Source organism: Scyliorhinus canicula, chromosome 7 (assembly GCF_902713615.1).
Source record: "Scyliorhinus canicula chromosome 7, sScyCan1.1, whole genome shotgun sequence".
Lineage (NCBI taxonomy): Eukaryota > Metazoa > Chordata > Chondrichthyes > Carcharhiniformes > Scyliorhinidae > Scyliorhinus > Scyliorhinus canicula.
The window spans coordinates 108,873,111-108,898,783 of NC_052152.1; the positions used below are offsets into that span (position 1 = coordinate 108,873,111).

The window sequence follows — 25,673 nt, forward strand, 5'->3', positions numbered from 1 at the left end:
TTAAAGTAGTAATATGGCGTACTATATTATTGTTGGAGAAATGCGTTTTACAATTTTGAGCTCTAAACAATAGAATGTATAGTAACAAATTGTTTCAATATTGGTCAACTTTTTAAAAATCCCAGCTTTAAAAAAAGGAAAACTGAAATAAAATTAGAAAATGCTGGCAATTCTACACAGGCCAAGCACCAACTGTGGAAGTGAAACAATTAAATTTTAAGGTTGATGACCTCTGGCCTTATGATCTTGTAACTTTAACTTTGGTTTAGTTCTAATAGAGCTACCTTTTCTTAACATTTTAACAGCTGATCTTTGAACCAAAGTGCCCAGTATCTGCATAACCAGTGAACCGAATAGTCAAATGAAAGGCCTTGACCAGGCGGCATGGTGCAGTGGTTAGCACTGGGACTGCAGCGCTGAGGACCCAGGTTTGAATCCCGGCCCTGAGTCACATTCTCCCCATGTCTGTGTGAGTTTCACCCCCACAACCCAAAAGATGTGCAGGTTAGGTGGATTGGCCACACTAAATTGCCCCTTAATTGGAAAAAGAAATAATCGGCTACTCTGAATTAGAAAAAAAATGAAAGGCGTTGATTCTGTGTCACCATCTGAATGCTAGAATAGGGACTGTATTAGATATGACTTGTGGAACAGATAAATTTGACGAGCAGCAAGAAAATAGTAACCAGGATAAGGATCAGACATCCAAGAATTACAAACTCTCTAATCATTCACAAAATTGAGAAGAATATTAACTGAGTTTCCATGCTAACACTGCCATGCAAAACTGGACCTGAAGTACTGATCATAATTTAAAAAATAATTTGAAGATGAACTAAACCAAAATAAATTATTAAGTATCTCTGAAACTTGAGTAGAACTGCCAACAGAACATAAACTTTTTAAAAACCTGCAGCATACTTGTATTTGAATTGAATGGCTCAGCTCTCCCTGTGAGAAAGTTACTCATTTTGAACGAGCTGCAAGAAATTTCACCATCTAGAAACAGCGCCATTATTATTGCTGCTGTCCAATTACAAACTATTTACCAATACTTCAAATAGAATGATCAACCTAGGATATTTGAATATGTAAATAAGGAAGGCATGTGGAAAGAAGTATGCATTACAGACTTCCGGTAGTGGCCATGGTGTGAGCGGTCACACATTTGGCAGCTCCCGCTCGAGGTTGTGTTTTTAGACCTTTTCCCAGTTTGTAGGGTGGATATTTTGTAGAAAAAAGGTGTAGGGGGTGACTGAAAAAAAATTTGACTCCACTGGAGGGGCTGGTGGGTGGATCCATGGATCGGAAATGGGTCAAGAAGAAGGGAGCAGTTGGAGCAAGAGAATCTTTGTGTACCACAGGTCAAGATGGCGGGGGCTAAAGGGTCTACCTTACCTGCCCAATGGTTGACTGAGCAACTGGTGGACCTTTTAAATTAAAAGTTTAGTCGACAGAGAAGGGAGGCTCAGGAGGACCTAGCCAACGTGGATGAACCGTTAAAAGCGGGAATTGACCGTGTGGAGCCAAGGCCGGAGTCCCAGGGCCAGGCTATTTGGAAAGTGGAGGAGGCGGTGTTGGAGCACGAGGAGCAGCTTGCATCATCGGCGGCTGAAATAGGTGTGATATGGGAGACTCTGAAGCGGTTACAGGAGAAGGCGGAGGACCTGGAGAACTGCTCCTGACAGAACCTGAGAATCGTGGGGATGTCTGAAGGCATTGAAGGAGCTGACGCTGGCTCCGATGTAGCCAACAGGTTGGAGAAGTTGATGGGGGAGGGGGCCTTTGACTGGGAAGGGGGGCTGCTGATAAAGGTGTTGTTGCTGTGGCATAGCATGGGAGGGAGTGGTGACGGTGGACTGAGGGTGGGCCTGAAGGGCCGGGTGGCATGGGCTTGGGGCTGGCCTAAGAAGAGATATGGTTGATCGGCCGGGAAGGGGGGTGCAGGGTGCCCTCCAACCAGGTTGGTTGCATGGAACGTGAAGGGGCTGAGTGGACCAGTTAAACGGTCATGTGTTTTCGCGCACCTGAGGAGCTTGAAGGCGGACGTGACCTTTTTACAAGAAACACACTTGGAAGATCAGGGATCAGGCAAGGCTAAGGAAAGGGTGGGTAGGGCAAGTCTTCCATTTGGTATTAGACATGAAGATGTGGGGGGTGGGGGGGGGGGGGGGGCGGTGGCGGTGCTGGGAAATAAACGGGTGGCGTTTGAGGTGGAGAATATAGTAGCAGATTCAGGGGGAGGATTCGTGGTGGCGAACGGGTAGCTGGAGGGGATGCCAGTGGTCCTGGAAAATGTTTATGCCCCAAATTGGGTTGATGTGGAGTTTATGAGGCGAGTGCTGGGGAAGATCCCAGATCTGGACTTGCACCGGCTGATTATGGGGGGGGTACTTTAACACGGTCATTGATCCGGCTGGATTGGTCGAGCCCGGGCTTGGCGAGGATGTTGGCAATTGTGATGGAGCTGAAGGGATTCATGGAGCGCATGGGGGGTACGTGCACCCGTGAAGGTTTGGGAGGCTGAGGGCGAAGGAGTTTTTGTACTTCTCCCATGTGCACAGGGTGTAGTCTCAGTTTGATTTTCTTTTTGTGGTGGGTAAGATGTTATTGGTGGCGGAGGTCGAGTCATGTACTCGGTGATTGTGCTTTCAGACCACGTGCCGCACTGGGTGGGCTTGCAAGTGGATCCAGGGGCTTGGGGAGCGCACGCAGTGGAGGCTGGATGAAGGGTTGTTAGCGGATGAGGAGGTATGTGAGCAGGTGAGGGCTGCCATTCCGAGGTATGTGGAACTAAATGATATAAGAACATAAGAACTAGGAGCAGGAGTAGGCCATCTGGCCTCTCGAGCCTGCTCCACCATTCAATGAGATCATGGCTGATCTTTTGTGGACTCAGCTCCACTTTCCGGCCCGAACACCATAACCCATAATCTCTTTATTCTTCAAAAAACTATCTATCTTTACCTTAAAAACATTTAATGAAGGAGCCTCAACAGCTTCACTGGGCAAGGAATTCCATAGATTCACAACCCTATGGGTGAAGAAGTTCCTCCTAAACTCAGTCTTAAATCTACTTCCCCTTTGAGGCTATGCCCCCTAGTTCTGCTTTCACCCGCCAGTGGAAACAACCTGCCCGCATCTATCCTATCTATTCCCTTCATAATTTTATATGTTTCTATAAGATCCCCCCCTCATCCTTCTAAATTCCAACGATTACAGTCCCAGTCTACTCAACCTCTCCTCATAATCCAACCCCTTCAGCTCTGGGATTAACCTAGTGAATCTCCTCTGCACACCCTCCAGTGCCAGTACGTCCTTTCTCAAGTAAGGAGACCAAAACTGAACATAATACCCCAGGTGTAGCCTCACTAACACCTTATACAATTGCAATATAACCTCCCTAGTCTTAAACTCCATCCCTCTAGCAATGAAGGACAAAATTCCATTTGCCTTCTTAATCACCTGTTGCACCTGTAAACCAACTTTCTGTGACTCGTGCACTAGCACATTCAGGTCTCTCTGCATAGCAGCATGCTTTAATATTGTATTGTTTAAATAATAATCCCGTTTGCTGTTATTCCTACCAAAATGGATAACCTCACATTTGTCAACATTGTATTCCATCTGCCAGACCCTAGCCCATTCACTTAACCTATCCAAATCCTTCTGCAGACTTCTAGTATCCTCTGAACTTTTCACTAGGGGCTTTTCACAGTAACTTCATTTGAAGCCTACTTGTGACAATAAGCGATTTTCATTTTCATTTCATTTTTTCATTTCATTCATGCCCACTCTCCCTGTTACTTTTTGCCTTGGCGGTAGAGCCACTGGCAATGACGCTCAGAGCTTCAAGCGATAGTGCAAGGCGTCCTTGGAGAATAGGGTCTTGCTACATGTGGACGATCTGTTGCTCTACATATTGGACCCATTGGAAAGTATTGGATGTATCATGGACATTGGTGGAAATCGGCCGGTTCTCTGGGTATACGTTAAACATGGGTGAAGAGTGAGGTCTTTCCAATCCAGGTGAGGGGGCAGGCGAAGAGGTTGGGCGAGCTGCCATTTAAGGTAGTGGGGGCGAGTTTCAGTTATCTGACCATCCAGGTGGTGGGGGGATTGGAGCAATTACATAAATTGAATTTGGCCTGCTTGGTGGAGCAAAAGAAGGGGGATTTTAAGAGGTGGGATGTGCATCCGTTGTCATTGGCGGGATGGGTGCAGTCCATGAAGATGACGGTACTCCCGAGATTCCTATTTGTGTTCCAGAACATTCCGATTTTTATTTCAGGGGCCTTCTTTAGGATGATTAGTACATTGATTTTGGGGTTTGGGTGGGCGGGGAAAGCCCCTCTGGTGATTAAGGTGCTGTTGGAGTAGGATGTGGGGAGGGGGAATGAACTGTTACTGGGCAGCAAATATAGCCATGGGAAGATAGTGCGGGAGGGGTTGGAATGGGAGCAGATGGAGGCAGCCTCGTGTAAGGGCACTAGCTTGGGAGCACTGTTGACGGCGCCTCGGTTGTTCTTGCTGGCCAGGTACTCCCTAAGTCCGGTAGTGGTGGCGGCCCTCCGGGTGTGGGGATAGTGGCGGCAGCACCTAAGGCTGGAGGGGGCTTGGGTTTGGGCTCTGATTTGTGGGAATCATAGGTTTGTCCTGGAGGGACTGGATATGGGGTTCTTGGGGTGGCGATCAACCGGTTTGGAGATCTGTTTGTGGGGGGCAGCTTTTCGAGCTTGGTAGAGGAGTATGAGCAGCCGAGCGGGAATGGGTACTTACAGGTTCAGGATTATATGAGGAAACAGGTGCCATCCATTCTTGACCTGTCGCCCCCGCGGTTGCAGGACAAAGTTGTGTCAAAAGCAGGGGTCGGTGAGGGGTGGGTGTTGGAGATTTACAACAAATTAATGGACTGGGAGGGTTCCCTGATAGGAGAAGTGAAGTGGGAGGAAGAGTTGGGGAGGTGCTGGAGGCTGAGTTAGGAGGAGGCTCTGAGAAGGGTGAATGCATCCTCCTTGTTCGCTGTACTTGGCCTCATTCAATTTAAAGTAGTCCACAAGGCGTATGTGACGGTGGCCAGAATAAGCAGCTTTTTTGAGAGGGTGGAGGATAGGCGGGGTGGTACGCGGGGGGCGGCTGTGAACCATGTCCATGTTCTTTGGGCCTGTCTGAAACTGGAGGGATTTTGGCAGAGGTTCACTGGCGTGATGTCTGAGGTGCTGAGAGTGAAGGTGGCCCTGAGTCCAGAAGTGGCAATTTTTGGAGTGTTGGAAGACCCGGGAGTCCAGGGGCCGAGAGAGGTCAATGTCTTGACCTTTACCTCTTTGGTAACCTGGAGAATCTTGTTGGGATGGAGGGATTCGGGACCACTGAACCCGGGGGTGTGGGTGAGCGACCTCGCAGAATTCCTTAGGTTGGAAAAATTAAGTTCGCCTTGAGAGGGTTTGGAGAGGTTTGCCTGGAGATGGAAACTGTTTAGCAATTTCTTCCAGGGTAGTGGGGTGGGGACACACGCACACAACTTTGTGGTTAAAAAGGGAAAAGAAGAAGTATGCGTTACAATTGGAGGGAATACAGTGGTGACTTTTGTGAGCTGCTATCTAAATGGAAGTTGTGAAGAAGACATCCACTGAAGGATTGGGCAACCTGTTCTGCCTTTTGATAATTTATATTACTGTTACAAGTATGCTTACATTGACACTGCAATGACGTTACTGTGAAAATCCACTAGTTGCCACACTATTCAGGAACGCTGAGGGAGAATCCGGGATGTCCGATTCACCTAACAAGCACGTCTTTCGGGACTTGTGGGAGGAAACCGGAGCACCCAGAGGAAACCCATGCAGACACGGGGAGAAGGTGCAGACTCTGCACAGGCAGTGACCAAGCTGGGAATTGAACCCGGGCTCCCTGCGCTAGTTCAATAGGATGTGAAAGCCAGAAGGTAATTTTGTAAAAACAAAGATAAATGTTACTGCAGTGATGGTTACCTCCATTTTATAATAGATCTGAATGTTGGAACAGGAAAAGAAGTTAAGCAAATAGGAGCTAAGTTAACAAGCAAAAAATAGTAACAGTAAAAAGATGTTTTAGAAGAATACTAAGAGTACCATCATGCAAAGAATCAAGTATGGGTTGGACAAAATACAGTGCCAATACCAAAGATCAGAGAAGGCTATGGTTTGCACATGTTTTAAGAATGGCAACAGCTAAAGTACCCTTAATAGCCCTGTATGCAGAGTTACATGGGACAAGAAGCAAATTAAGACTATATAAATGCTTATAGACAATGTCAATAGTGAATTAAAATATAACCCTTATTGTTTGTAACAATTAAATCTTTCTACAGGGCAAGAATTCTTTGGAAAACCAACTGAGGATAGTTGGGTTTAACAAATAGAACGTGCCAGTTAAGCATCAAAGCAATCCCAAAATTGGTTAGCAAAATAGCATTCTACCCATCAAGTTCAATCGCTGATCCTCTTTTAGGAGCAAAGGAATTTTTGATTTTAAGTTTTTCACAGAAAATAAGTCTTGTTTCCTGCCAAACAAATTCATGTTAATATTTCATTGCATCTCTATGCCTGTCTTGCAATGGAGGGAAGGCAGCTGGTGTTAAATTGACTGCTACCTGTGTTTAAATGTACGCATCAACTGAGGATTTGAATAGACACACTTTCTAACCACAGTTTTAGTTTGTTTTAGTTCATGTTTGTTATGTGTAACTCTGTTTAATACTTACTTACATTGGCTTCTGTTCAGTCTTTCACTAGTTGCCATTCTGTATTTCATGGTAGCAATAGATGGTTGTTTAAAGGTAAATTTCAGAAAATATCTGTCAGAATGCTGAATCCTAGTAGCTGTTTTGAAAAATGATAGAAAGCAAGTGTAAATTGTCAGAGGTATGATTAGGCATCTGAACTAATATAACCAGTGGAAGATTAAGTGTATAGATTCCAGCAAAACTGGAGCAGAGAATTAGAATTGTCTTGCTGCTGTTGCTTCCTACCAGAAGTAGAGTTTTGTGACTGGGTGCAGGAAATTGGACAGTGAAGATTTGGACCTTCTATTGGCATCCTTGGATGAAATTTACAATAAAGGCGACCTGTTAAATGCTTGTGCAGCATGGTCAGACTTTGATCGATTCCAGAAATAAAAGGGTCATTCAATGGAGGAATACATCATGGACTTTGAATTGCATAATTGCAGAATGAATGAGTAACCATAGAGTGCAATGTCTGATTCTGGTTCTTGAAGTGATTGCATCAGAAAATGATCACAAACCAGAGAAACAGTCTGTGATGGTCAAGAGGACAGTTTCTCAATTGTGGTCCCAAGTGCAAGTAGAGGCTGTAGGTCAAATAGATTACACAATCATCCTGAACTTGCAACCAACATTTTATTTTGGACTTTACAGTAGCTTTCCTTGCATGTTCCATGGTTGAATAGAACTAAAAGAAGAGGTGCCCCTGATCATACCAAACTTTTCAGGATAAACTTGAGGGGCGCAAAACAAAGGGAATTGGATAGTTGGAGAGAGTTTGGAGTTTATTCTGAGGTACTTGATAAGGGGCAACCAACTGGCACTGGAGTATGGCGACTAGGGGATTTTCACAATAACGTCTTTGCAGTGTTAATGTAAGCCTACTTGTGATAATAATAAAGATTATTTTTATTGTGACCCAGCATTTTCACCTAGCTGAAAAGTCCTTGCAGCTGGAATGAGGCTAAATTGAGACGATTGGATTGTTATTTTTTAATAAATTTAGAGTACCCAATTATTTTTTTCCAATTGGATTGAATTCGATTTGGATTGGATTGGATTTTGTTTATTGTCACGTGTACCAAGGTACGGTGAAAAGTATTTTTCTAATTAAGGGGCAATTTAGCGTGGCCAATCCACCTAACCTGCACATCTTTGGGTGTGGGGGTGAAATCCATGCAGACACGAGGAGATTGTGCCGACTCCACACAGACGGTGACCCGGGGCCGGGATCGAACCCGGATCCTCGGTGCCGTTGTCCAACTGTGCCACAATTCTGTCCTGCTGTTGGATGTTTTGAAGAGTGACTGGTTGATTTAGATTTTAGATTACTCTCCCACAGCTGAAACTTCTTGATAGCTGTTTGGCCACATACTCCACATACTTCATTGAAATTTTTTTTAGAGTACCCAATTTTTTTTTTCTCTAATTAAGGGGTAATTTAGCCATGCCAATTCACCTTGCATGCACATCTTTGGTGAGACCCATGCAAACACTGGATAATGTACAAACTCCACATGGACAGTGACCCGGGGCCGGGATCGAACCAGCGTCCTCAGCGCTGATGGAAATGTATTTCTAATGACATAAAAGTTACGCTTCTGAAAAGTGATACTTCTGCAGTGTTTCTGAAACTGCCCAAGAGGCAGCAGATGCATGTTGACACAGTGGTTAGCACTGCTGTCTCACAGCGCCAGGAACCTGGGTTCAATTCCGACCTCGGGTGACTGTCGTGTGGTGTTTGCACATTCTCCCTGTATCTGCGAGTGTTTCCTCCGTGTGCTCCGGCTTCCTCCCACAGTCCAAAAATGTGGAGGTAAGGTGGATTGCCCATGCTAAATTGCCTCTTTGTTTCCAAAGGTTAGTTGGTGTTACGAGGATAGGGCAGGGGATTGAGCCTGTGTAGGGTGTCCTTTTGGAGGATCAGTGCTGACTCTAGGGCGAATGGCCTCCTTCTGCACTGTAGGGATTCTGATTCTATGCAGGAGAACTGTGGAATCTTCCCAGCAAAAAATAGACCCTTTAGCCCATTGTGCCTGTGCCAGCCATCAAATACGTCTAATTCTAATCCCATTTTCCAGCACTTTCCATAGCCTTATATGCTACGGCATTTCAAGTGCTCATTTAAATACTTGTTCTGAGGATTCCTGCCCCTACCACTCTCGGGCAGTGAGTTAGATTCCCACCACCCACTGAGTGAATATTTTCCTCAAATCCCTTCTAAATCTCCTGTCTCTTGCCTTAAATCTATGCTCCCTGGTAATTGACCCCTCTACTAAGGGGAAAAGTTCCTTCCTATCTACTCTCTCTCTCTCTCTCTCTCTCTCCCTGAAGTCCAAGTAGTCTACATCAACTGCACTACTCTCACCTAGTTGTCTCCTCAAATAAATTCCCTCTATAATGCTGTGACATTGGAAGAAGCTCAAACACTGGCAGAGTTTAAGGTCAACATTCTGAAGAAACATTTTAGAACAGAACAGAACAGGCCCTTCGGCCCTCGATGTTGTGCCGAGCAATGATCACCCTACTCAAACCCACGTATCCACCCTATACCCGTAACCCAACAACTCCCCCTTAACCTTACTTTTTAGGACACTACGGGCAATTTAGCATGGCCAATCCACCTAACCCGCACATCTTTGGACTGTGGGAGGAAACCGGAGCACCCGGAGGAAACCCACGCACACACGGGGAGGACGTGCAGACTCCGCACAGACAGTGACCCAGCCGGGAACCGAACCTGGGACCCTGGAGCTGTGAAGCATTGATGCTAACCACTATGCTACCGTGCTGCCCATATGTGAACATTTCACTTTTGGTTTTAACCCTGCATCATATTTTTACGATACGATATGGACCTCTGTGTTTTCAGGGAATGCTCGGCAGGTCCATCAGCATTGGTGGAGAGAGAAACGGAGTTAACATTTCCGGTCAATCACATTTCTGACCCGTAAACAGCCTAACCAGACCTGATGAACTTTTCCAGCATTTGCAGCATTTTGCTTTTGCTCTAAATTTTTGTATCCTGTTGGTTGTTAGTGTAGTGTTGGGATGAAAAGAAACTTATCTTTGTTCACCAGGTATAAAGTGCAAGTTAATGGGGAGACTACCAATGTATCATCTGAGAATTGGAATCTTGATTTGAATCTTTCCTATTTGCTTTGTGTCTCCCTGTAATTCAAACTTTCCCTGAAGCTAGCCTTCGAACTGACTGAATTATGGCAATGTAACTCTTTGCAGGAAGGATGTAATGTTGAGCAGTGATGTTACAATTTGTAATTTAAAAAAAAATTGTATTAAGAAAATAATGTACCTGTTGCCTAAATGATGCTTATAGGATGTGGTATTTTTTATATAAGATGGACATTGCTGAAAATGGGTTATGTTCAATTATTTGAAAAACATTAATTTAGAGTACTCAAGTTATTTTTTTTTTCCAATTAAGGGCAATTTAGTGTGCTGGAATCTGGCACATCATAATTGAAGGTTCTTTTGTTCTCCTGCCTCCGTAGAAAGTTCAGGCAGTGTCCTATTGCCCCCCCCCCCCCCCCCCCCCCCCCCCCGCTCCTCCTCCACCAACACCCCGACTCTGTCCCTCTCCACCACCCTCCTTACCCCTCTCTCCCCATCCCTCCTTCCTTTCCCTTCTGTTCGTACAGACGCAAGAGTATCTGGTCTCTCCAGCGCAAAGTTTAGTGCTTGCAACGTTTGTTTTTTGTACAACTGTGTTGTGAACTGTTTTAATAATCAGAGTATCCTACCCCACCTCCCTGTACATTGCTACTGAGGGGAGGGTACCCTATTGCTCCAACCCAAAATTAGTGTTTGTACTGTTTGGCCTTGTAAATGATATAGCCAGTCTACCTAACCTGCACATTGTTGTGTTGTGGGGCTGAGACCCACAGGGAGAATGTGCAAACTCCACGTGGACAGTGACCCGGGATCGAACCCAGGTCCTCAGTGCCAGAGGCAACAGTTCAAACCACTGCTCCACCAGGTGGGTTATGTTCAATTAAAGGATCCCCAAAACCAGGAGTGAAACTCAGAACCTTAAAACCCAGAGCCTCAAATCCTGGAAAAATTATAAATTCTGAGGGAAAGAATTGGACTCCACTTGGAGAGGCAAGGACGAATCAATGATAGTCAGCGTGGCTTTGTCAGGGAGCAATGATGTCCAAGAAATTTGATTGAATTTTTTGAGGATGTGACTAAGTGTTTAGATGAGGACAATGTAGTTGATGTAGTATACATGGACATTGACAAAGTCTCACGTGGGAGACTGATCAGCAATGTAAGAGCCCATGGGAACCAGAGAAATTTGCACTTGGCTGCAAAATTGATTTGGTGGCAGCAGGCAAAGGGTGATAATGCAGATTGTTTTTGTGACTGGAAACCAGTGTCTGTTGGTGTACCGCAGGAATCGGTCACTGCTGTTTGTAGTATACATTAATGATCTAGATCTGACTGTGGGAGATGTGACCTGTAAGTTCTCAGATGAACGAAAATTGGCAGTGTGGTAAATAGCGAGGAGGAAAGCCTTGGATTACAGGACAATATAGACGGGCTGGTCAGATGAGCAGAACAGTGACAAATGGAATTTGACCCTGAAATATGTGAGATGATGCATTTTGGGAGGACTAACAAGGCAAGGGAGTACACAAATGAACAATAGGAAGCTAGGAAGTACAGGGGACCAGAGGGACCTTGGAGTGTATGTCCAAAGATTCCTGAAGGCAGCAGGTCAGATAGATAAGTTGGTGAACAAGGCATCCTGTGCACATGCCTTTATCAGCAAAGGCATAGAATATAAGAACAGGGAGGTTATGATGCTATATAAAATGCCCTTTATGCCATAGCTAGAGTACTGTATGTAATTCTGGTCATCATACTATAGGAAATAGGAATATCTGGAACTTGCAGAGATTATCTCGCTGGATATTGTGGGGAAAGCTTGATAGACCAGCTGGTCTTTACTATGTTTGAATGTATCTTTCCCTCTGTGTTTGGACCACTGGCCCTGTTACTTGGAACCTTTTCCTCCTCCATAATCAGCAAGATTAAACATTTATTAACACACATTGTAAACAGTAGTCTGAGCTCTGATCACCGAAACATTCTGCTACTCACCTGAACCTACTGCAGCATTTTCAATTATTTCAGTATCTGTAGGTGTGCACTCAACTTTATGAAAATTGGTTTCACCCTATCCATTCTGATGTTTTCTAAACTTTGTGAGTGAAACCTATTGTTGTGTGCAGAATTTGAAACTATTTTGATTTCCTGAAACTAGGCTAAAGCCATGGTCCCAGTTACTAGTGGTGTTCCAATGACAGAAATGTTGCATACCAGGCAATCCATAATAATTTTCCAACGTAGAGACTAGTAAACAGCAGAACTGGAGGATTAAAAAGCTCTGAAACAGTCAGCAGTTGTGCCGTGAGTAGGATAACCCTTAAAACAGTGCAGTGTTCCCAGTTTGAGCCGAATTCCACTCCATGCAAAGTGGGTAAGTGTTTAACTGGTATGCTGTTGCACATGTAGGATTATCTTTCAGCTAAAGGATGGATAACATTTTTTATACCAGTGATCAGTATATAAGACAACACTGGCAACATTTCATTCAAGCTTTTTAAAAAAAAAAAAAATTTTTTAAAAGAGTATCCAATTCATTTTTTTTCCAATTAAGGGGCAATTTTAGTGTGACTAATCCACCTACCCTGCACATCTTTGGTTGTGGGGGCGAAACCCATGCTAACATGGGTAGAATGTGCAACTCCACACGGACAGTGACCCAGAGCCGGGATCGAACCTGGGACCTCGGCGCCGTGAGGCAGCAGTGCTAACCACTGTGCCGCAGTGCTGCCCGAATTCGAGCTTCTTTAACGGAACATACAGCTTTACACTCGGAAATGTAAATGTGCAAGAAGTTTATCATATAATTTAGATGGATGGACTGCGTGATTACGAATTCATTTGAAAAACATGCCCTCAAAGTCTGAGAACCTCTGTTCTATTGATAGTACATGGGAAGAAGACCATTTCCTCATCTCCAGATTAATAAAGTCCTGCAGCGTGTTTCAGTTCTAGTACGAAACACTAATTTTGTCCAACATTAACCTATGCAGGTCTTATCTAAAAATGTGGTAAATCAGGATGTGGGTCCAATTCATTTGAAAAGTAATCTGGCGGCTGGGATCTTCTGTTTCCATACGATGCTGATGCATGTCAACTAAAAAGATTGAGGAAAACTGAGTCAGGGAGCAATAATAATAATATTTATTAGTGTAACAAGTAGGTTTACATTAACACTGCAATGAAGTTACTGTGAAAATCCTCTAGTTGCTACAGCACGGCGTCTGTTTGGGTCTGCAAAGGAGAATTCAGAATGTCCAATTCACCTAACGAGCACGTCTTTCGGGACTTGTGGGAGGAAACCAGAGCACCCGGAGGAAACCTACATAAACGTGGGGAGGATGTGCAAACTCTGCACAGACAGTAACCCAAGCCGGGTCTTTGGCACTGTGAAGCAGCAGTGCAACAAACAGTAAATCTCAATCAATGTGTCGCCTTGTGCTACAAGGTGCAAGTATCACAAAATTGTATCTCAAGATTGAATCTGAACTCTATCTCCTCAGACATTACTTTGGAACGTAAGAACTAGAAGCAGGAGTAGGCACTTCAGCCCCTCAAGTCATGGCTGATCTCCTCTTGGCCTCAACTCCACTTTCCTGCCCATTCTCCATAACCCTTCAACCTATTACTAATTCAAAAGCTTTCTTATCCCCTAAAATTTACTAAATATCCCAGCATCCACCCCACTCTGGGAATCCATAGATTCACAATCCTTTGAGAAAAATATTTCTCCTCATCTCTGTTTTAAATCTCTTACCCCTTATCCTAAAACTATGACACCTCATTTTAGATTGCCTCTAAAGATTTGATTTATGTCACATGTACTGGGGTACAGTGAAATATAGTGTTCTGTGTACAGTCCAGACAGATTCGTCCATACATGAATAAACATGGGATGTGCATAAATACACAATGCAAAATAAAAGAGAAAGGTTAGAGAGTGTTAGAATTAAATTTTAAAAGCTTTGTACGGTTACACAAGATGTAGGAAGAGGATCTGTGGGAGAGAGCGTGTAGAGAGTCACCAAACTCTGGCATCATCTTGCACCATCCGCTCTGTCTACTTGGTCAATACCATTTTTCATCATCTATATCTGCATTAGATCTTCTCATTCTTCTAAACTCGAGAGAGAGCATTGGCCTAAGCTGCTCAATCTCTCTTCAGACAAACCCCTGATATCGAATCAATTTTGTGAACCTTCTCTGAACTGTCTCTCATGCAACTACATCCTTAAAGCAGACCAAGGCAGGCCAGCAGCACGGTTCAATTCCCGTGCCAGCCTCCCCGAACAGGCACCGGAATGCGGCGACTAGGGACTTTTCACTGTAACTTCATTGAAGCCTACTTGTGACAATAAGTGATTTTCATTGTCATTTTTATATCATTTCATTTCAAATAAGGGGACCAAAACTGTACATAGTACTCCAGGTGCGGTCTCACCAATTCCTTATACCGCTGCAGTAACACTACCCGACTTCATATTCTATCCATTTGTCAATAAAGACCAAAATTCAATTTGACTTCCTAATTACCTGCTGTACCTGCACACTAGTTTTCTGAGATTCATGCACAAGAGCACCCAAATCCCTCTGCACCGAAGCATTCTGACGTTTCTCTGCATTTAGATAATTTGCCTTTCCATTTTCTGACCAAAATAGATGACCTCATACTTGCCAACGTTAAACTCCATGTGCTAACTTTTGGCCTACTCACCTAACCTATGAAATGAAATGAAATGAAAATCGCTTATTGTCACGAGTAGGCTTCAAATGAAGTTACTGTGAAAAGCCCCTAGTCGCCACATTCCGGCGCCTGTTCGGGGAGGCTGTTACGGGAATCGAACCGTGCTGCTGGTCTGCTTTCAAAGCCAGCGATTTAGCCCTGTGCTAAACAGCCCACACTATCTACATGCATTTGTAAATTTATCATGAAATGAAAAATGAAATGAAAATCGCTTATTGTCACGAGTAGGCTTCAAATGAAGTTACTGTGAAAAGCCCCTAGTCGCCACATTCCGGTGCCTGTTCGGGAAGGCTGTTACAGGAATCGAACAGTGCTGCTGGCCTGCTAGGTCTGCTTTCAAAGCCAGCGATTTAGCCCTGTGCTAAACAGCCCCATATCATTTCCTCATTGCAACTTATTGTCCCACATATTTTAGTGTCATCTAAAATTTGGCTATAGTATTTTTTATCCCTATATCAAAGTTATTAATGTATGTTGTAAATAGTTGGGGTCCCGAGAACCAAACCGTGTGGCACCCCACAAGTTACCTCTTGCCAATCAGAAAAAGTAAGAAGTCTTACAACACCAGGTTAAAGTCCAACAGGTTTGTTTCAAACACAAGCTTTTGGAGCCCTGTTCCTTCCTCAGAATCATTCACCTGAGGAAGGAGCAGTGCTCCGAAAGCTCGTGTTTGAAACAAACCTGTTGGACTTTAGCCTGGTGTTGTAAGACTTCTTACTGTGCTCACCCCAGTCCAACGCCGGCATGTCCACACCAATCAGAAAAAGGCCCATTTACCCTAACTCTCTCTCTGCCTTCTGTTGGCTATGATGTGGAGATGCCGGCGTGGACTGGGGTGAGCACAGTAAGAAGTCTTACAACACCAGGTTAAAGTCCAACATGTTTGTTTCAAACACTAGCTTTCGGAGCAGTGCTCCGAAAGCTAGTGTTTGAAACAAACATGTTGGACCTTAACCTGGTGTTGTAAGACTTCTTATAATTTTGTTGGCTAGCCAGTCTTCTATCCAAGCTAATAAATTACCCCATACCCCATGTGATCTTACCTTGTGTACCTTTTGTGTGACACCTTATCAAATGCCTTCTGGAAGTACAGATAGATCATCATTATCAGTTTGGCTTGTTACACCTTTGAAGAATTGTAGCAAATTAGTCAAACATGATTTACCCTTCATGGAACCATGCTGACAGATGGATTGCATTTTGTCTTTCTAAATATCTATTATTACTTCCTTAATAATGATTCCAACAATTTCTCAACGATAGATGTTAAACTAACTGGTCTATAGTTTTCTACTTTCTGCTCCCTCCCTTTTTGAATAATAACAATTATTAGCACTTTCCAATCCACTGAAACTTTCTAGCATCCAGGGAATGGATCCACTGTCTCCGCTGCCACTTCCTTTAAGACCCTAGATTGTAGGCCATCAGGCCCTGGGAACTTGTCTACCTTCAATCCTAATAGTTTGTTTAGTACTTTTTCCCTATCGACAATGATTGTTTTGGGTTTCTCCCTTTCTATTACCTCTGCATTACCTGTTACTATTGGGGTGGTACTAGTGTCCTCCACCATGAAAATTGAGGCAAAATACTGATTTAACGTGTCCACTATTTCTGTGTTCCCCACTATTGACTCCTCAGTCTCATCCACCAAGGGACCAACATTCACTTTAGCTATTTTCTTCCCAATAAAAGTACTTATCGAAGCTTTCCTCTTTTTTGCTCTGGTTTTCTTTCATAATTAACCTTTGCTCTTTTTATTACTTTTTTTTAGTAACCCTTTGTTGATCTTTAAAAGTTTTCCAATCTTGTAGCCTGCCTGTAGCCTTTATTTTTGTCATTGTATTATTTTTAACTTCCTTGCTCAGCCATGGATATTTCCCCCCTCTTACAGTCTTTCTTCCTCTCTGGAATCGATTTTAGTTGGGATAAATTGAATATCTCCTTAAACAACTGCCATTGCTCATCAACTGTCCTACCTTTTAGCCTTTCTGCCCAGCCCAGTTTGGCCAACTTTGTTCTCATGCCAACATAATTACCTTTGTTTAACTCCAGAACGGAAATGTGGGCTCCAGTTTCTTTTCCTCAAACTGAATTTGAAATTCTATCATGCTGTGTGATCACTCATCCCGAGAGGATCCTTAGGGGCCTCACGGTAGCATAGTGGTTAGCATCAATGCTTCACAGCTCCAGGGTCCCAGGTTCGATTCCCGGCTGGGTCACTGTCTGTGTGGAGTCTGCACGTCCTCCCCGTGTGTGCGTGGGTTTCCTCCGGGTGCTCCGGTTTCCTCCCACAGTCCAAAGATGTGCGGGTTAGGTGGATTGGCCATGCTAAATTGCCCGTAGTGTAAGGTTAATGGGGGGATTGTTGGGTTACGGGTATACGGGTTACGTGGGTTTAAAGTAGGGTGATCATTGTTCGGCACAACATTGAGGGCCGAAGGGCCTGTTCTGTGCTGTACTGTTCTATGTTCTATGTTCTATTAACTATAAGGTCATTAATTAATCCCTCCTTATTGCATAATACCAAATCCAGGATAGCCTGTCCCCTGGTTGGTTTTGCAACATATTGCTCCAAGAAACAATCTCCTAACATCCAATGAACTCTTCTCCCTTAAGGCTACCCATGCCAATTTCATTAATCCATGCTATATGACTATTAAGATCAGCCATGATTATTGTCGTTTCTTTCTTACAAGCCTCCAATATTTCCTGGCAAATACTGTGCGACTACTGTTTGGGGATCTATAGATTACTCCCACCAGGGACTTTTTTCATTTGCTATTTCTTATTTCTATCCAGACTGATTCTACGTCTTGATCTCCATTGCATATATCATTTCTCACCACTGATCCTTTTCTTTATGAGCAAAGCTACACAGCCTCCTTTACTTTCTGTCTATTTTTCCGAAATACTGAGTACCCTTGGATATTCAATTCCCAGACCTGGTGTCCATGTAGCCACGTCTCCGTAATCGCCACCAAATCATACCCGCTTGTCTCTATTAGCTCCATTAACTCATTCATTTTGTTCCAAGTACTTTGTGCATTCAGTCACAAAGCCTTTTCTTCTATTATTAAATTTCCCTACTCTTGTCTGATTCCTTGGCGCTTTATTACTTTTATACGTACTGTCCCTTCCTATTATTTTTGGTAATAATCAACCTCATCATTAACCTGCACTCCTACCGTCTCTTTTAACTTTGATTTTCAAATTTTCCATTCAACTGAACGTTCCTCCCAACTGTTTAGATTAAAGCCCCATCTACAGCCCTAGTTATGCGATTCACCAGGACTCTGGTACCAGCATGATTCAGGTGAAGACCGTCCCATCGGAACAGCTTCCACCTTCTGCAGTGCTGGTGCCAATGTCCCATGAATTTGACCCCAATTTTCCTCCATCAACCTTTTGAGCCACACATTTGCCTCTTTAATCTTATTAACCCTGTGCCAATTAGCCCGTGGCTCAGGTAGTAATCCAATATTACCTTTTTGGTTCTGCTTTTCAAAGTCAAGATAGTTAATTTTTAGGGGTATAACTCTTCCTCCTCCTTGATATGCCGCAGGGTCCTAAGTTCAGACTCCAGCTCATCAAATCTATGCCAAAGTTCCTCAAGCAAACAAAACTTGCTACAGCTGTGTTCACTGAGACCACAATGAGGTCCACCAGCTCTCACATCATGCAGGCATTACACATCGCCTGACCCTGCATCTCTATTTTATTTAATCCATTTAAAAAAAATGTTTTTAATTCCAGTTGATTTTTAGTCTTTCCAATCTGTAAAATATTTCTCTTTTTTTTTGCTTTTCATCTGAAAGCAATTTAGAATAAATAATGCAAATTGGCTGGTAAGTAACTGCTAATGAATTTACCATTTTCCTATGACGTTACTCCTGGATTGTTTTTCAAACTCGGTCCGCTGCCCAGCGGTATCCCTGGCAGCTCCTGCTCTTTTTAAATCTCTGCGCTGAATCTCAGCTCCCGCTCTTATTAAATCTCCATACTCTGACTCAGCTCCTGCTCTTTTAAAATCTCCACTGAATTCTCATGAGTTGAACCTAGAAAATCAGACACAGGACTGAACCACAATAAATGGGTATCAGTTCCTGTAGCAATAACATTTCAAGCATTTAATTTTTTCTACATAGCACCAACTTATAAAATGGATTTTATATTGCATATAAACCTGCTGATTCACCAACTGATGGAGGTCGTAGATGGTAATTGGTACCTCTCCATGTTGAACACCACTTGGAAGAAGCACTGAGGGTAGCAAGGGCAGCAAATATACTCTGGGTTGGAGCCGAGTGGCATGGTAGCACCACTACTGACCACAATTCCTGAACCAGAAGGACCTATGTGCAAGACTGGGCTTGTGGCAAGTGCTGAGGGAACCAAAAAGGGAGAAAAGCATAATTAGCCTTGCCCGCATTAGTCAATCTGTGGTTACGTGGGAGTGTCAGCCAGAGCAAAATTGACGTCAATGGGAATCAGGAAGGGAAACTTTCCACTGGCTGGATTGAAAGATAGATAGAAGATAGATAGAACAGTACAGCACAGAACAGGCCCTTCGGCCCTCGATGTTGTGCCGAGCAATGATCACCCTACTTTAAACCCACGTAACCCGTATACCCGTAACCTAACAATCCCCCCATTAACCTTACACTACGGGCAATTTAGCATGGCCAATCCACCTAACCCGCACATCTTTGGATCTCTCAAAGGAAGGTGCTTTTGGTTGTTGGAGGCTAATCATCTGTGATAATATAATTTTTCTTAGTGTCACAAGTAGGCTTACATAAATACTGCAATGAAGTTACTGTGAAAATCCCCTAGTTGGTACACTACGGCGCCTTTACAGGTCCACTGAGGGTGAATTCACAGAACAACTTGACTGCGAGGAGGTCTTTGTCCAGCCTCCATCCCCTGCTCCCGATCTTTCCCCAACCTCACATCCACATAATGTGGAGCCTGATTGGAGATGACTATTGCCGAGTATTCCGCCCCTACCACCCCTGGAAGTAACAATTTTCCCAACTAAGAAGTCAATTATGTGGACCTGTGTCAACCTTCATGTGTCCAAACAGCTCCCCCCGCCCCCCCCCCGCTCCATAAAAGCGCTCCGTTCTCCCACCATGGCCGATCGTTTCTCCGCTTTGGGGCTGGATTTGTTCATCCGTGGTTCCTGTATACTGTTGAAGTCCCCCTCCCGATGAGTCGGTGGGAGTCAAGGTCGGGGATTTCTGTCATGGTCTTTTTGATAAAGTCTGTGTCGTCCCAGTTAGGGGCGTAGAGATTCATCTGCACCATTGGTGTCCCTACCAGGACACCGCTGACCATTACATACCATCCGCCTGTCACCGTATTTGCCGCAGTAGATGTCGTTCTCTTACTGAACAGTATGGCCAGCCCACTATCCCCCGTCCCGTAGAATGGTTGGAAGATCTGTCCAATCAACTCTTTCTCACCCTCAGCCCTTCTCTCTCAAGTGTGTCTCTTGGAGGAAGACTGTGTAGTCCCTCAGGCTTTTCAGATGGGCGAAGACCCTGTATCTTTTCACCGGGCTGTTGGGGTGGGGGGGGGAGTTCTGTTGTGGGCTTAGCCATACTCGCCACGTGGATGTGTCACTGCATTCCTTTCCCTTTGTTTGGGGAGCCATCCAAGATGGCTGACGTTGACTTCCTTGTTCCAGCTGTCCCTGTGTGTGATCTCTTGGAGACACCATTCTGCCCCCTCCCCCTCTCTTTCTTCCCCGTATCACCATGTCCACCAGCGTCACCACCCTGAGCGATTTCCCACTCCTCCACCATTCTGTTTCCTCACCCCCCCCCCCCCCCCCATCCTAAACTCCTCTCTCTAGTACGTGCCATTATTAGGAAACAAAGAAACACTATCATCATCTATGCTCCATATGTGTCCATTACTGTTGCTGTATTCCTAGCCCGTGCTTGTGGATAAACTCCTCAGTCATTTCCATAAGTCACCCAGAGTCTTTCTGGGTATAGCATCCTGAATTGAGCTGCTATGGCCCCATTGAACTTCGCCCAGCGCTTGGCTAGGTTACCCCTAATGTCTTGTTATATTTGGATCGTATGCCCTCCCCATTTGCAGGGCAGGGTGTTTCTTGTCCAGTTCAGGATCTGCTCCTTGTCCAGTACAGAGTGTGCTCCTTGTCCAGTTCAGGATCCACTCCTTGTCTTGGAATCTTTGGAGCTAGAACATAGAATGATACAGCGCAGTACAGGCCCTTCGGCCCTCGATGTTGCACCGACATGGAAAAAATCTAAAGGCCATCTAACCTACACTATGCCCTTATCATCCATATGCTTATCCAATAAATTTTTAAATGCCCTCAATGTTGGCGAGTTCACTACTGTTGCAGGTAGGGCATTCCACAGCCTCACCACTCTTTGCGTAAAAAACCCACCTCTGACCTCTGTCCTATATCTATTACCCCTCAATTTAAGGCTATGTCCCCTCGTGATAGCCACCTCCATTCGCGGGAGAAGGCTCTCGCTGTCCACCCTATCTAACCCTCTGATCATTTTGTATGCCTCTATTAAGTCACCTCTTAACCTTCTTCTCTCTAACGAAAACAACCTCAAGTCCATCAGTCTTTCCTCATAAGATTTTCCCTCCATACCAGGCAACATCCTGGTAAATCTCCTCTGCACCCGTTCCAAAGCTTCCACGTCCTTCCTATAATGAGGCGACCAGAACTGTATGCAATACTCCAAATGCGGCCGTACTAGAGTTTTGTACAACTGCAACATGACCTCATGGCTCCGGAACTCAATCCCTCTACCAATAAAGGCCAACACACCATAGGCCTTCTTCACAACCCTATCAACCTGGGTGGCAACTTTCAGGGATCTATGTACATGGACACCGAGATCCCTCTGCTCATCCACACTACCAAGAATTTTACCATTAGCCAAATATTCCGCATTTCTGTTATTCTTTCCAAAGTGAATCACCTCACACTTCTCCACATTAAACTCCATTTGCCACCTCTCAGCCCAGCTCTGCAGCTTATCTATGTCCCTCTGTAACCTGCAACATCCTTCCGCACTGTCTACAACTCCACCGACTTTAGTGTCGTCTGCAAATTTACTCACCCATCCTTCTGCGCCCTCCTCTAGGTCATTTATAAAAATGACAAACAGCAACGGCCCCAGAACAGATCCTTGTGGTACGCCACTCGTAACTGAACTCCATTCTGAACATTTCCCATCAACTACCACTCTCTGTCTTCTTTCAACTAGCCAATTTCTGATCCACATCTCTAAATCACCCTCAATCCCCAGCCTCCGTATTTTCTGCAATAGCCGACCGTGGGGAACCTTATCAAACGCTTTACTGAAATCCATATACACCACATCAACTGCTCTACCCTCGTCTACCTATTCAGTCACCTTCTCAAAGAACTCGATAAGGTTTGTGAGGCATGACCTACCCTTCACAAAACCATGCTGACTGTCCCTAATCATATTATTCCTATCTAGATGATTATAAATCGTATCTTTTATAATCCTCTCCAAGACTTTACCCACCACAGACGTTAGGCTCACCGGCCTATAGTTACCGGGGTTATCTCTACTCCCCTTCTTGAACAAAGGGACCACATTTGCTATCCTCCAGTCCTCTGGCACTATTCCTGTAGCCAATGATGACCTAAAAATCAAAGCCAAAGGCTCAGCAATCTCTTCCCTGGCTTCCCAGAGAATCCTAGGATAAATCCCATCCGGCCCCGGGGACTTATCTATTTTCACCTTGTCCAGAATTGCCAACACTTCTTCCCTACGCACCTCAATGCCATCTATTCTAATAGCCTGGGTCTCAGCATTCTCCTCCACAATATTATCTTTTTCTTGAGTGAATACTGATGAAAAGTATTCATTTAGTATCTCGCTTATCTCCTCAGCCTCCACACACAACTTCCCACCACTGTCCTTGACTGGCCCTACTCTTACCCTAGTCATTCTTTTATTCCTGACATACCTATAGAAAGCTTTTGGGTTTTCCTTGATCCTACCTGCCAAAGACTTCTCATGTCCCCTCCTTGCTCGTCTCAGCTCTCTCTTTAGATCCTTCCTCGCTTCCTTGTAACTATCAAGCGCCCCAACTGAAACTTCACGCCTCATCTTCACATAGGCCTACTTCTTCCTCTTAACAAGAGATTCCACTTCTTTGGTAAACCACGGTTCCCTCGCTCGACCCCTTCCCTCCTGCCTGACTGGTACGTACTTATCAAGAACATGCAATAGCTGTTCCTTGAACAAGCTCCACATATCCAGTGTGCCCAACCCTTGCAGCCTACTTCTCCAACCAACACATCCTAAGTCATGTCTAATGGCATCATAATTGCCCTTCCCCCAGCTATAACTCTTGCCCTGCGGGGTATACTTATCCCTTTCCATCACTAACGTAAAGGTCACCGAATTGTGGTCACTGTTTCCAAAGTGCTCACCTACCTCCAGATCTAACACCTGGCCTGGTTCATTACCCAAAACCAAATCCAATGTGGCCTCGCCTCTTGTTGGCCTGTCAACATATTGTGTCAGGAAACCCTCCTGCACACATTGTACAAAGAATGACCCATCTAATGTACTCGAACTATATCTTTTCCAGTCAATATTTGGAAAGTTAAAGTCTCCCATAACAACTACCCTGTTACTTTCGCTCTTTTCCAGAATCATCTTCGCCATCCTTTCCTCTACATCCCTAGAACTATTAGGTGGCCTATAGAAAACTCCCAACAGGGTGACCTCTCCTTTCCTGTTTCTAACCTCAGCCCATACTACTTCAGAAGAAGAGTCCCCATCTAGCATCCTTTCCGCCACCGTAATACTGTCCTTGACTAGCAGCGCCACACCTCCCCCTCTTTTGCCCCCTTCTCTGACTTTACTAAAGCACCTAAACCCCGGAACCTGCAACAACCATTCCTGTCCCTGCTCTATCCATGTCTCTGAAATGGCCACAACATCGAAGTCCCAGGTACCAACCCATGCTGCCAGTTCCCCTACCTTATTTCGTATACTCCTGGCATTGAAATAGACACACTTCAAACCACCTACCTGAACACTGGCACCCTCCTGCGAAGTCAAATCTGTGCTCCTGACCTCTATACTCTCAATCTCCCGTACCCCAAAACTACAATCCAGGTTCCCATGCCCCTGCTGAATTAGTTTAAACCCCCCCAAAGAGCACTAACAAATCTCCCCCCCAGGATATTGGTGCCCCTCAGGTTCAGATGTAGACCATCCTGTCTATAGAGGTCCCACCTTCCCCAGAAAGAGCCCCAGTTATCCAGAACTTGACGATAATTGCCCGTAGTGGTTCTCTTGTCTTGGACCTCGGCTGGAGCGGCACATGGGCCCTGTCCACCTCAGGGGCTTGTGGAAATTTTCTCTCCCAACCAGTTTTCCTAGCATCTCTGCCACATAGTCCGTTGGGTTTCTATCCTCTTTGTCCTCTGATAGTCCAACAATCCTAAGGTTCTGGTGGCAAGACCTGTTCTCCTGGTCTTCCACCTTGCACTTGAGTGCTCCCTAGGCCGCCACCAACCTTGCCACCTCTGCTTCGAATGAGGTGATCCGATCACTCTCTGGTCAGTGGCCACCTTCTCTAATTTCCGCACCTTCGCTTCTTGTGTCTCCAATCAACGTTCTGTCCCCTCTGGTGCCTCCTTGAAGGGGGCCAAGGAGTCTGTTACCGCTGACTTCACAGTCACCATGAGGTCCTCCTTAATGGAGTCCCTATGTTTTAGGAGTTCTTTCCAGGAGCTCTAGCCATTGCTCTGTCGTTAGGAGGGCTGGCGGTTGCATCGGTATTTCTGCTCCACCCGTCATGTCCTGCTCTGCCTCTCTCCGCGTGTCTGTAGCCTCGGTTTTCTTCTCCTGGTACTTAGTGTTCTTATTGTTTTTTTGGCCTCTGCTGGCTTGAGGGCATTTCCTCGAATGTTTGATGTTTCAGGGTGGGGGCGGTGATTTTGTTCACTTAGCGACCAATTTTCAGGTCAAAAATACCTAGGTTGGAGTCTCTATGGGGAGTGCCACCTTTCATGTGATTGCTCAGCACATCCCCGTCACCGGAAGTCCCAGGTAAGTAGATTCTAAATACTGGGAAACTGTTAAAAGCCTACACAGTATAACTTTTTGTTCTGTACTACAGGTTCAAAGGACCTTGTTGTAAAGGCACAAATACTAGCCGGTGGCAGAGGAAAAGGGACATTTGAAGGTGGTCTGAAAGGAGGAGTCAGAATTGTTTATTCGTAAGTATTGTAAGGTAAACCACATTTTTTTAAGTAAGTACTTTAAAAAATTTCTCTAATTAAGGGGCAATTTAGCTTGGCCAATCCAACTACCCTACACATCTTTAGGGTTGTGGGGGTGAGACGCACGCAGGCACGGGGAAAATGTGCAAACTCCACACGAACAGTGACCCAGGGTCGGATCGAACCTGCGTCCTCTGCGCCGTGAGGCAGCAGTACTAACCACTGCGCCACCGTGCCGTCCGTAAACCACATTTTTAATCCTTCCCTAACGCTTTTATGATAATCCTTATTATTGTCACAAGTAGGCTTACGTTAACACTGCAATGAAGTTACTGTGAAAAGCCCCTAGTCGCCACATTCCGGCACCTGTTTGGGTACACAGAGGGAGAATTCAGAATGTCCAATTCGCCCAACAAGCACGTCTTTCAGGACTTGTGGGAGGAAACTGGCGCACCCAGAGGAAAAACACACAGTCACAGGGAGAACGTGCAGACTCCGCACTGACAGTGACCCAAGCGGGAATCGAACCTGGGACCCTGGAGCTGTGAAGCAACAGTACTAACCACTGTGCTACCATGCTACCCATAAAGGAGTTAGATGCTTGTAACATCTGTGTTTCTTCTGATCATACATGCCACAAACACCAGAGAAACGTTTGTACAAAATATTTAACTGCATATGGTTGAAAATAATGAAAGCTGGTGTAAACCCATTTAAACAGCATTGACTGTGTTTATCATGAAGAGTGATGTGTTTTAAAA

General features: G+C 44.8%; 1 protein-coding gene across 1 annotated transcript in view; it reads left to right on the plus strand.

Moving 5' to 3' along the window:
* The window catches only part of LOC119969267 (succinate--CoA ligase [ADP-forming] subunit beta, mitochondrial-like), a 218,651-nt gene that overhangs the window by 27,051 nt on the left and 165,927 nt on the right, over positions 1–25,673 (plus strand). The window contains 1 exon segment of the mRNA XM_038802641.1: positions 24,810–24,909. Within this exon segment, the coding sequence (XP_038658569.1) occupies positions 24,810–24,909 (100 nt within the window).